This window comes from Anolis carolinensis, chromosome 6 (assembly GCF_035594765.1).
Source record: "Anolis carolinensis isolate JA03-04 chromosome 6, rAnoCar3.1.pri, whole genome shotgun sequence".
Classification (NCBI taxonomy): Eukaryota; Metazoa; Chordata; class Lepidosauria; order Squamata; family Dactyloidae; genus Anolis; species Anolis carolinensis.
This window is the reverse complement of record NC_085846.1, coordinates 64,071,987-64,085,751: the sequence shown is the minus strand read 5'-3', so window position 1 is coordinate 64,085,751 and position 13,765 is coordinate 64,071,987. Positions and strand designations below refer to the sequence as shown.

Genomic DNA, 13,765 nt, shown 5'->3' with positions numbered 1-13,765 from the left:
AAATAGCAACGAAAATAATTTTATGGTTGGGGGTCACCATAACATGAGGAAGGTTGAGAACCACTGTTTTAGAGAAACTGTATTCACTTATTAGATTGACATCTCTGGAATGAAAGGGAAAGACTCTGCGCAAGTCTTTCCCTTCCATTCCCTAGAGAAATTAGAAGACATAAGAGGTGAAAAGAAAAAAAAAGGAAAAGTGATAGTGGTAGAAGTAATCAATTACCACTCCAAAGAAGCCCCTCTGCTGCTGAGCCTTGTCCTTGGGGTTTTTCAGCACAACCTGTATCCCTAATTCCACAAAGCCTGTCCACGCCTGTGTCCCTAATTCTACAAAGCAGTCCAGTGCCAGACAGGTGTCTATAACGTTCTTCACATTCACCAGCTCCATTTGACCATGCAATGTGGTTTATACTTGGGGTTTGCTAATATGCATTAAGGGGCTTAACTCAGACTTTCCCTTGATTCTTTACTGGCCTTGATTCATGCTGCAGCAAGCCTTGCCAGCATGAGTCTTGTAGCCCCTGCAGTTTGAAATCAGCTTCAAGCTGCACTAAATGGTCAGTGTTGATGTGCCCGTGCATTGACAGGCAACTTGAAAATACGTACAGCCACAAGGGGATATCCATAATCTATATACATGTAAGCATATAGGTTACGTTGAACACAAGGGAAATTACACTTTAATAGTCATGGTTAGGATTCCAATTGAAGATGACAATCCCAACCAAACCTATATGCAAAACAAATGCAATTGAAACCAATGAAATTTAATAATTCAATTCAGTTTGCCACTGACTTCCCACTGGTGTAGCTAAGGGGAAAAACATGAGGGCATTGTTTCTCAGATAAGAATTCTTTCCCTCCCTTTCCAAAATTTGTTCTTAGTCTCTCAGTTTCTAACAACATTGCGTTAGGAAGCCGTGTGCTTGACTCTTTCTGAGACTGTGATCGAGGTGACCCCCCCCCCCCCCCCCCAGGACTTTGTAAAAGATAGTTCAGAAATCAAGACTTTATGTTCTATATTTCATAATTTATAGTAGAAGGTGATTGAGACTTTTTACTGGAGTTTACTGTGGTTTACTAAAACTCTCTGCCCAAAAGGTGTTTGACCTTTTAGCCTGAGGCAAGAGATAACAATTTCCTTAATCTTTTCTTTAACCAGTGACAGAAGCACTTCCTTTTGTTTACCCAGACAAAGGAGTTAGCAAAGGGAAAAAGCCAGTTTTAAACCACATGCTTTACAATCTTTCCTTTGGATTCTGGATTTCGTATGAAACTTTATGAACTCTAGACCTTTGGGTGGCTGGGAGTGGGCAATATGATTTCCGATTCTATGAATATATTCCTATATGTCTCCCTTCCCAAAATGCCTCATATATGAAAAATAGAGTGACTGAGGTTTGACTCAGCTATGTGCAGACAGCCCCCCCCCCATCCAATGGGCTGGAGTATCTTGCCCAGAGGAGATTATCACCTACTCTTGCATGGACAATTATTCAGGCTGTTCCTCCTTCTGAGTTCGGAGCAGGCCATCAGAAGGAAGAATAGCTCACCCTTCATCCACACAATTATTCAGGCTGTTCCTCCTTCTGAGTTCGGAGCAGGCCATCAGAAGGAAGAATAGCTCACCCTTCATCCACACAATTATTCAGGAAACAGCTCTCCCTTTGTCAATAAACCAGATCAGCGTGTCAGACAAATATGTAGATTGGACATATTGACTCATCCATCCTTTTCATAATCTGCTTGGCTGTCCATTAATCGCTGCTCAGCCCGCCCCTTGTCCCTGATTGGTAGACTGTAGGAAGCCATCTGATTGGGGGGATTTTGAGCCACCCAGTCAAAGAGCCAATCAGAGTGGAACTGGGCGGGGAAAGGCAGGGAGGGAGATTTGAATTGCTCCGCCTGTCTTTTTGCTTATAAAAATTGCTGCAATGTATTATGTGACATGTCATCACGGCGAGCGATTGCGTCTTGACATCCGCGTCAGCTGACTCGAAATAAAGACAACTCAGTTCTCTCTCTTCAAGAATTTGGGTGAGATTATTGTGGGAAATAGGGTTTTAATTCGCAGTGCCCCCGCTGGCCAGGATCGAATCCTGCGGTCAGAGGGCATCGGTTAGTCCCTACTCCAGGGACGAACCCTAAATTTGCTCGACAACAAGACTGCATTAGGAAGCCGTGTGCTTGACTCTTTGCTGCTCTGCTATTGTTTTGAAAGTGCTATTGTTTTGACTGATTGCTGGCTTCCTGTTGAAGCTTTCTGAACCAGAGGTTGAACTCAAGTGGCAGTGGGTTCACACAGAAGTGAGGAGGCAAGAAGTCAGCTTTGCTCCTTGCTTTAGGTAGGACCTGTCTAAGATTACATTAAAAAGCTTAGTTTGTGCTGACTCTTTTCTTAGCTTGCATTAGGAAGCCGTGTGCTTGACTCTGAGACTGCATTAGGAAGCTGTGTGCTTGACTCTTTGCTGAGACTGCATTAGGAAGACGTGTGCTTGACTCTTTGCTGCTCTGCATCACACCAATATTTCCATGATCAGGAACGTTATGGGGAGATCAACTCAAATGTAGACAACCCTCAGGCTTGGAAGGAAGTCACCCGTAGAAAGAGACAAAGGACCAGGCAGCCTCCGCAGAATTCTTCTGCTCAGCTTGACTTATGCAATAGATTCCAAATTCTTACACCACTAACATATGATTAGGAAACACATCTTGTGGAGGACCACAGTTACTTAGATACTGCTCAGTGGGCCACTCTTGATCAATGCGTGGGGGATAGCCTTGATGGGGATGATGCATTACCACATTCACACACAATCATGCAGATATTCCATCCCCAGTCGTAGACCAGGAGCAACAGGAACACCCTTGGAAGAGGGATGGGCTCTTGGACACATCTCAATGGATTGTCATTGACGAATGCACTGGGGATGTCAAGGAGGAGGACAACACTTTACACCTACACTATCCACTTCAACAGGAACACTTTTCAGGGGACCTACACACAATTTTGTACAAAAGAGGCCCTGTCAATCCTCAAAGAAACAGGTCTTGGTAGTAGACGACTCCCTCCTTAGAGGAACGGAAGCCATTATTTCCAGACAGGATAGGATGGCTCGAGAAACATGCTGCCTTCTGGTGCCAAAAATACACCATGCCACTCAGAGGCTCACCAGGCTCCTAAAGCCCCATCACCCTCCCCGCCTCGTGTTGATTCATATAGGAACCAATGATACGGCTAGGCATACCTTTCAAAAGATCACAAATGATTTTCGAGCTCTTGGAACAAAGCTAAAACAAAGTAATGTACAGGTGGTCTTTTCATCCCTTCTCCCCGTTGTAAGATGTGGCCCTGCAAGGGCCAGAAAAATAGTACAGGTCAATAACTGGCTCAGAAAATGGTGTCAGGAGGAACGCTTTAGCTTCCTCGACCATGGCCTGCTTTTTGAGGAGGAAGGCCTACTGGCAAGGGATGGGGTGCATCTCACACAAGTAGGAAAACACCTTTTTGCTCACAGACTAGCAAACTTCATCAGGTGCACTTTAAACTAGGTCAGCCGGGGGAGGGGGACAATAGCCTTGTGAGCAGTATTTTACCCACGACCACAGGGAATCGCCATAAGGCTAAATGGAGGGTTGCAAAAACACAACAAGGACCAATTACCAAGAACAGAATAATCCCAAAGGAACAGCTCAGGGGAAGGTCCCAGGGGCTTATATGTATTTACACTAATACACAGAGCATGGGGAATAAACAAGATGAACTCCAAATTTTAGCACAACACCACACTTACGATGTCATAGGCATCACTGAAACCTGGTGGGATGACTCCCATCACTGGAATGTAGCCATTGAAGGTTATAACCTCTTTCACAGAAACAGAACAAATGGGAGAGGAAGGGGAGTAGCCCTATATATCAAAAACATTTACGTTGCAGAAGAGATGCAAGACGGCAATCTGGGAAACCAGCTTGAAAGCATCTGGATAAGAATCAAGGGAACCGGGACTCAAAAAGATCTTGTTGTGGGTGTCTAACCACAGACCTCCGAACCAGGATGAAGAACTTGATGAAGCCTTCTGTCAGCAGCTGACCAAACAGGCACAAAGAAGAGATATAGTAGTCACGGGTGATTTCAACTATCCTGATATCTGCTGGAAAACAAACTCAGCCAAGAGTACAAAGTCCAACAAATTCCTCACTTGCCTTGCAGACAATTTTATGGTCCAAGGATGCATGTTATAATTAATACCGAAGGCTTTCATAATACCCCCATGCTTTTTAACATCTACATGAAACCGCTGAGAGAGGTCATCCGGAGTTTTGGAGTATGGTGCCATCTCTACGCGGATGACACCCAACTCTACTACTCTTTTCCACCAAAATCCAAGGAAGCCCCTCGGATTCTGGACCAGTGCCTGGCCGCTGTGTTGGCCTGGATGAGGGCGAACAAGCTGAGACTTAATCCCGACAAGACAGAGGTCCTCCAGGTAAATCATACGTCTGATCGGGGTATTGGGTGGCAACCTGTGCTTGACGGGGTCGCACTCCCCCTGAAGGCGCAGGTCCGCAGCTTGGGGGTCCTCCTGGACTCGGGGCTGACTCTTGAGGCTCAGGTGTCAGCCGTGGCCGGGAGGGCCTTTGCACAACTAAAACTTGTGCGCCAGCTGCGACCATACCTCGGGAAGTCTGATCTGACCATGGTGGTCCATGCCTTAGTTACCTCTAGACTGGATTATTGCAATGCGCTCTACGTGGGGCTGCCTTTGAAGACGGCCCAGAAATTACAATTAGTACAACGCTCGGCAGCCAGGCTTCTAACCGGAGCGAATTACAGGGCACGTTCTACGCCTCTGTTGAAGGAGCTCCACTGGCTGCCGTTTACTTTCCGGGCCCAATTCAAGGTGCAGGTTATCACTTACAAAGCCCTAAACAGTTTGGGACCCATCTACCTTAGAGACTGCATCTCCCCCTATGAACCTGCTCATTATCTTCGCTCGTCGGGTGAGGCCCTCCTCTCGCTTCCACCACCTTCGCAGTCGCGGTTGGTGGGGACGAGAGAGAGGGCCTTCTCCGTCGTGGCCCCCTGAACTCGCTCCCCAGGGAGATCAGGCAGGCCCCTACCCTCCTCTCCTTCCGGAAGAGCCTAAAAACCTGGCTCTTCAAAAAGGCCTTCGACGATTAACTATTAGGTTGAACTATCTGCCCATTCAACTACAGGTTTTTTCTGCCACTACTATTTTGCACTTTATTGAGAAACTACCTCTCCCGTTTGATATATTTTGCACTTTGGCCCAGATCCTTGTTTTACTCTCCTGCTTTTAATATTTTATGCTATATGTTGATTACTATGATGGTTTTATTGATATTGATGTTTTATTGTTGGTATAATTGTTTTATCATTTTATTGTTGTATGTTTTCGGGGTTGGTCCCCATGTAAGCCGCTCCGAGTCCCCATTGGGGAGATGGGGCGGGGTATAAAAATAAAATTATTATTATATTATTATTATTTCATATCTGCAATCAAGGGGTTGCTGTGAGTTATCGGGCTGTATGGCCATGCTCCAGAAGCATTCTCTCCTGATGTTTCGCCCACATCTATAGCAGGCATCCTCAGAGGTTGTGAGGTCTGTTGGAAACTAGGGAAGTGGGGTTTATATATCTGTGGAATCATGTCCATGGTGGGAAAAAGAACTCTTTTCTGCTTGAGGCAAGTGTGAACGTTGCAATTGGCCAGCTTTTTTTTAACACTGGTTGATTATTATTTCCAATAAGTTCCACAATTCCTAATGTTGCAATTGGCCACCTTGATTAGCATTGAATAGCCTTGCAGAGGGCTCAGCTGGGAAGAGAAGGGAAGGGGCGGAGCAAAATGCCCGGGGCAGGGAAAGTGGTGCCAAACTGCCTGGGAGCCTGCATATAGATGCACCTGAGGGGCACCCGGCAGTGGGAGGGGGCCTGGATGGCAGGGGAGGAGGAAAGGTGAGGCAGAAGTGGAGCGGGAGCCTGAGGGAGCTCCAGTTTTCCTGGAAGCTTTTGGTTACTGTTTAACCTCTCTCCCCCCCCCCCCCCCACGTTTCAGTAGTAAATGGATCTGATGAGTCCAGGGCCATGGTTCTCTTGGCCCGGCAGCCATTGAGCCCAGGGGCTGCCCTCTTCCCTTGAGGCAGAAGGCAAGGGGAAAGGGCCAGCAGTGCTTGCGTCCTTCTCTTCAGACACAGCTCATCCGCTGCCCTGGCCTCGAGTAGGGGCGGGGCCACGGGGGTGGGGCTGCATGGCACGGGGGCAGGCCAGGCCACACAGTCCCACCCTTGTGTGCCCCCGCACTCGCAGGAAGGCCCGGAAAGGAGGAGGAGTTGGGGGGTGGTGCCATCCTCCCGCGGCCTCAATGACACCCCCCCCCCGATGATGGCGCCACAGGCAAATGCCTCCCTCGCCTGGTGGTTGGACTGCCTCTGCTTTCAACTCTACAATTCTATAATTCTATGATTCTATGAACACAGAGAAAGAGACATTGAAAATCATTGCCACCTAGAATTATCGCATTCAGATTCCTTCGTAACTTTGCCAGCCCCTTTCTTTGGATGCCTAGACTGTGTTTCTAAATGCTCAATGAAAATGTGATGTTACTGCCAAACTAGAAATTTGAAGTCTTAAGGAAAATATAAAGGGAGAGCAGGATTTCTGTTCGGATGGACAATGCCTTCAGGCCACTACCACACAGCTGAATAAAATCCCACATTTTCTGCTTTGAACTGGAATATCTGGCAGTTTGGACTCAGATAACCCAGTTCAAAGCAGATATTGTGGGATTTTCTGCCTTGATATTCTGGGTTATATGGCTGTGTGGAAGGGCCCTCAGTTACGTCAGGCTAGCTATGGGATCAGGGAGTTGAGGCCACAAGATATATCTCTTACAAGCCCTGCAACAGCTTTGTTGTTGTTGTTGTTGTTGCTGTTGTTGTTGTTGTTGTTGTTGTTGTTGTTATTGTTGCTGTTGTTGTTATGTACCTTTAAGTCGTTTATAATTTTTGGTATGGAGAACTTATCATGGAAGTTTCTTGGCAGGATTTGTTGAGAGGAGGTCTGCCTTCCTCTGAAGCTGGGAAAGTGTGACTTGCTCAAGGGTGACCTGATAGATTTCCGGGACAAGCAAAAATTCAAACCTTGATCTCTAGTCATTGTCTAATACTCAGGCCACTACACCATAATGGCTATCAACAGCCCTAATCCATACTGGTATCATATAATAATAATAATATAATATGCTTTATTTATATTCCGCTCTATCTCCCCAAGAGAACTCAGAGCGGATTACTGGTACATATATGGCAAACATTCAATGACATTGACAAAGTCAGACAGTATGTAAACAGAGACAGACTTCCCTCTTTTCATCTCTGGCATCTGGCCGTGCTCGACTCGGTCATGGGGAGGTGCTATTGTTTCCTTTTCCATGCTGAAGAGCCGGTCATTTATGGATACCTTTCCTGGTTGGATTTTTGCCAGCATCTTTTTCAGGGCGCCTTTTACCTCCCTGCCAAAGCGGTATCTATTTATCTACTGACATTGTTGTTTTCTGCTAGGTAAACAGAAGCTACACTGATGGCGGGAGCTCACCCCGAACCAGACTTGAACTGCCAACCTTCCGGTTGGCAGGATCTTCTCTAGCAGGTCACAGCACCATAAAGATCATAGCATCCTAGTGAGAACGATGCAATAATTTTCCCGGTGGGACGAATGGCAGTTTGAAGTGTGAGTTGGACCTGGAAAATGGCAGATGACCAAAAGGCCAATATGCACCCTCTACACCAGAGGTCCCCAAACTAAGGCCCGGGGGCCGGATGCGGCCCTCTGAGGTCATTTACCTGGCCCTCGCCCTCAGTTTTATAATATAATACATTGTATATACATATAATATTGATAATAATATTATAATGTAATACAATATAACACTAATAATAATACCATATAATAATATTAATTATATATTCTATATTACATATAATATTACTAATAATATTACAGTATAGTGGTATAGTTCAATATAGTAATATATAATGCTAATATTGCTAATAATATAAGAGCTCGGGCTGTGGCGCAGGCTGGAGAGCAGCTGCAATGAATCACTGCAATGAATCACTCTGACCAGGAGGTCATGAGTTCGAGGCCCGCTCGGAGCCTATGTTTGTCTGTCTTTGTTCTATGTTAAAGGCATTGAATGTTTGCCTATACGTGTAATGTGATCACGCCCTTCGGGGTGAGAAGGGTGGAATATAAATGCTGTAAATAAATAATAAATAAATAAATATAATATATTGTATGTACATATAATTTGTAAGCCACTCAGAGTCCCCTTTGGGGTGAGAAGGGTGTGATACAAATGTAGTAAATAAATGCAGTAAATAAATAAATAATAAATAAATACATTTTAGACTTAGGCTCGCCCAAAGTCTGAAATGACTTGAAGGCACACAACAACAACAACAACAACAACAACAACAAAAACCCTAATTAACTTCACTATCTCACTGGTCAGAAGCAGGAGCACACTTCCCATTGAAATCCTGCTAAATGTATGTTGGGTTAAAATTGTTTTTATTTTTAAATATTGTATTGTTCTTTCATTGTTCTTCTTGTTGTTGTTGTTGTTGCACTACAAATAAGACATGTGCAGTGTGCATCGGAATTTGTTTGCATTTTTTTTTCCAAATGATAATCCGGCCCCTCAACAGTCTGAAGGATTGTGGACCGGCCCTCGGCTTAAAAAGTTTGGGGACCCCTGCTCTACACCATGGTTTCATTTTGAATTAACACCTATAGCTATTATTTCTTAAACTATGGTAACTGGTAGTGCGGATAATTTCCTTTCCCTCTCCAGCATAAGGTGCACCAGGGCTGAATTGGATCTGCCCCACTGCATGAAGCGCCTGAGCTGCTATTTGTTCTATTGTGGAAAATATATGTCTGTAAAACTTGGAAACTTGCCCCTTCTGGAATCAGACTAAGGCTGCAATCATACACATATTCGCTTGGGAGTAATCTCCATTGAAAAGAATGTGATTTACTTCTGTCCAAGCTTGTGTTGCAAGTCTGTGGGAACCAAAAACTAAACCATAATATTTCTTTTAAATAAAAATAGTATAAAGAAAATGGTATAATGCTGAGATGTGGAAAATACATTTTGCTGTCAAAAACTGAGATCCCACCATAGATTGTTAATAGGACAATGGGATTCCTAGAATATCAGTTAAAATTAAAAAGAGAAATGAATGTCAATGTATGTTTGAATACAACAATATTTGATAATGTGGATTTTAGCTACCTTCCTGGAATGCTTGGCAAAATTAACTCTGCTCTGACCTTAGATATCCCTAGTTACTTTCTTTTCCTTCTCCTTCTTTGACCCTATACAACTGCCAGGAATAAAATCAATTGGACAGTTTGGATATATGAAAAAAATGTTCTGAAACTGTTAAAAAAGGAGGGGGTAGGTATCATGAATGGGAACATGCCAGTACATCAGAAGGGCTTTGGGATTGGTATTTTCCCTTCCCTCCTGCATTTTCAAATCCCAGAAAAGGCTGGAAGCTGAAAAATGAACATTCGTTTTAGTGACAAATGTTCATACAGTCGAGGAGAAAGGCTGGGAACCGAGTTTAGGAGCCTATTATACCCTCTCTGAGAAACTCATCATGGAGAGAACAGGAACATGTCATTAATATTGATTAAAGTCTGATATATATAAATGCTTATCAATACCCAGTAGAGGAGAATATCTTTCAATACTTTATTTAAAAAAGCACAACACATTGATTTGTTATTCCCCTCTCAAATAACAGTGATACTAATAAAAATGTGAATAGCAGTAGTGGTGGTGGTGATGTTCGTACAAACATAAATGGTTTTTAATATGGTCATTGCGGAGGCTCTAGTTACAGAATAAACAAGAACGAAATATGATGAGAAATACCCTGTTGCTTTCAAATCTTAAGAGGAATCCAAAAGGCAGAACTATGAGCGGAACAGTATTTGGGGGAAATGTTCTTATTTATTTATTAAGCATGTTGCACACTTATGCTATATGGTTATAGATTTCATTTATTTCACCCGAGAATATCGGAGGAGAGGTGTCTGCCTTCAGCTGTTTCAGTAACATAACCTGAAGCCTTTTCTTAGGCTTTGTTTTTCCTTCTCAGACCAGCATTTGAGCAATATAAAATTTTTGACTTCCAACATAGTTTTCAACCTCAAATAGCTGTGCATAACTGACTTCCTTTCCACAGTTTTCTGCAGCGTGTTATACCTTAAAACTGCAGCTCTGGTGGATTCCAGTAACAATTCAAGACTGAAGAACACAACTCACCGTCAGCTTTGACTGAAGCAAAGTGAAGGAAGAACAGGACAAATCCCACACTCTGGACAAAGGTGACAGGCGACTTCTTGGAGGCTGCAGCCATGGCAATGAGCTTGAGATGCCCAGAAAGAGCTTCCTCTGGGCTTGAAGGAGGAGGCAATGGGCTGGAGGAATATGTGAGCGCAGAGCACTGCAGTGGGACCCTGCCGCCTTGGGCATGCACTGCTCTGGAGGAAGGGGAGAGGGAGAGAGAAAGGAGTCATGGAAAGAGGGAAGGAAGGAAGGCGAGAGGGAGGGAGAGAGATGTAATCTTCCCAGGATTTCCCCAAGGGAAGAAGGGGAGGGGGGAGCTGTCCCGTCTGTTCTGGTTGAAAAATTTTATCCAGCCTGGTTGTGCACATGGAGAACCCGTGCGAAAAGTCGCATTGCTCTGTCAGAGACATTGACCCACAAAACATACAAGGGAAGAGGAAGGGGGGAAAGGGAGGGCCAAAAAGTAGCCAGAGAAATCAGGTTTACTTAGAAATAACTTGTTTTGCTTTCTAAGTAGTTTTCTAGCATGATTGCCATTTTGTCCAGTTCAAATGTGAGTTGAAACTCTATCAAGAAAAAATATGTGTGTGAGAGAGCGATAGAGAGATTAACATTCCCATAGTTGCACATATTGTGGGAAAATATAACCAAATTAGGGTCATGGCAACTGATGTGGCACTCTCAATATTATACATGCACACAAACATAAAGCCACTTCATATGAAAATTTGCAAATATGGTCGCACCTGTTTGTGAGTGGCTGAAGGTAAGCAAACAATAGCTTTTCAGATATGAGAACGGTCCTATACATGCATATTTTGCAGGGGAATACATTAGGAAAAAGACTCCTGCATATAAAGTCTGTTTAAACAGTACAGAAATAAGCTGCTTGCTACAAGGAGCAGCTAAGGAGGTACATAGAAATCTGTCAATGTTCACATGAATATGTTCACAAGAGTCTTCCTGATGTCTCACCTCTATATAATAATAATAATAATAATAATAATAATAATAATAATAATAATAATAATAATAATGATGATGATGATGATGGATCAGCCCAGGAGCAAGCCATCAGAACAAATGCAATCAAAGCCAAGATCGAAAAATCAGCTGATGACCCAAAATGCAGACTTTGCAAGGAAACCGACGAAACCATTGATCATATCCTCAGCTGCTGTAAGAAAATCGCATAGACAGACTACAAACAGAGGCACAACTATGTGGCCCAAATGATTCATTGGAACTTATGCCTCAAGTACCACCTCCCAGCAGCAAAGAACTGGTGGGATCACAAATCTGCAAAGGTATTGGAAAATGAGCATGCAAAAATACTGTGGGACTTCCGAATCCAGACTGACAAAGTTCTGGAACACAACACACCAGACATCACAGTTGTGGAAAGGAAAAAGGTTTGGATCATTGATGTCGCCATCCCAGGTGACAGTCACATTGATGAAAAACAACAGGAAAAACTCAGCCGCTATCAGGACCTCAAGATTGAACTTCAAAGACTCTGGCAGAAACCAGTGCAGGTGTTTCCGGTGGTGATCGGCACACTGGGTGCCATGCCAAAAGATCTCAGCCGGCATTTGGAAACAACAGACATTGACAAAATTACGATCTGCCAACTGCAAAAGGCCACCCTGCTGGGATCTGCGCGCATTATCCAAAAATACATCACACAGTCCTAGACACTTGGGAAGTTTTCGACTTGTGATTTTGTGATATGAAATCCAGCATGTCTATTTTGATTGCTGTGTCATAAAATAATAATAATAATAATAATAATAATAATAATAATAATAATAATAATTTTATCTCCTTGAAGGGACTCGGGGCGGCTTATATGGGGACAAGCCCGATCCAGCAAAGGTTAAAACCAAACATAAATTAAAATATATATCAGTAAAATCAATGACATTACAACAAGACAATAACATAAAACAGTATCATCAACAACCAATAGTCTGAGCAGTACTGGGTACTGAACTTCGGGTGAAAGAGAATTATGCAAAAGAATTTCAGAACAGGGCTGGTGGATAAAAATGCAAGGGCCAATAATAAATTAGAAGTAAAAGAGCAATGTCAGTTTAAAATGCTAAACCTATAGGAGGAAGGACAGGGATTAAGTGTGGGAACTGCTGGTAGATATAGTTGGGGGATGAATATCCTGTGAACTGCTTAATCGAAAACACAATGGAATATCCATGTTTTTAGCTCTTTACGTTGACAGTGTGGGCACCAGTCTAATCTCCCTGGGGAGAGAGTTCCAGAGCCGAGAGGCCACCACAGAGAAGGCCCTCTCCCTTGTCCCCACCAAACGTGCTTGAGACCGGGGTGGGAGCGAAAGAAGGGCCTTCCCTGCAGATCTTAGAGTCCATGTGGGTTCGTAGGGGAAGATGCGATCACGAAGATAGGCAGGTCCCAAACCATTTAGGGCTTTGTAGGTAATTGCCTGCACCTTGAATTGGGACCGGAAACTTATTGCCAGCCAGTGGAACTGTTTAAACAGGCTCCCTGTAGTTCGTTCCAGTTAACAACCGGGCCACCAACCTTTGTACCAACTCTAGAGTTTTGGTGAAGAGGCAGGACAAATTTAAGCAAAGCCACAAACACTGTTAGAAGGAAAATTATCATATCTTTGGACATCTTAACAAAGGTTATTGTTACACCCTCTTACAAAATCATAACAGCCAGCATTCTGTTCACGCATTAGCTAACCAATGCCTTGGAGAATCCTACCTGTAAGACATGAATTGAGTTACTCATATTCAGACATATGTTCATTAAGAAGAAGGGAATGAATGGATTTTACAGGCAGTCCCCAAGTTACGAACAAGATAGGTTCTGTAAGTTTGTTCTTAAATTGAATTTGTATGTAAATCGGAACAGGCATATTTTAAAGTGTAAACCTATATATATATATACAGTAGAGTCTCACTTATCCAAGTCTCGCTTATCCAAGTTTCTGGATTATCCAAGCCATTTTTGTAGTCAATGTTTTCAATATATCATAATATTTTGGTGCTAGATTCGTAAATACAGTAATTACAACATAACATTACTGCATATTGAACTGCTTTTTCTGTCAAATTTGTTGTAAAACATGATGTTTTGGTGCTTAATTTGTAAAATCATAACCTAATTTGATGTTTAATAGGTTTTTCCTTAATCCCTCCTTATTATCCAAGATATTCGCTTATCCAAGGTTATGTCGGCCCATTTAGCTTGGATAAGTGAGACTCTACTGTTATATATATATATATATATATATATATATATATATATATATATATTTGTAGGAGCCCCTAATGGCGCAGCAGATTAAACTGCCAAGCTGCTGAACTTGCTGATCAAAAGGCCGGTGG

At 43.2% G+C, this 13,765-nt stretch overlaps 1 protein-coding gene across 1 annotated transcript in view; it reads right to left on the bottom strand.

The window, feature by feature from the left end:
- The window catches only part of susd5 (sushi domain containing 5), a 43,678-nt gene extending 32,326 nt beyond the window's left edge, over positions 1-11,352 (bottom strand). The window contains exon 1 of the mRNA XM_008118302.3: positions 10,371-11,352. Coding sequence (XP_008116509.1) covers positions 10,371-10,464 — 94 coding nt within the window. The 5' untranslated portion in view covers positions 10,465-11,352. The remainder of the gene's footprint in view (positions 1-10,370) is intronic.
- Between the last annotated feature and the right edge of the window lie 2,413 nt (positions 11,353-13,765).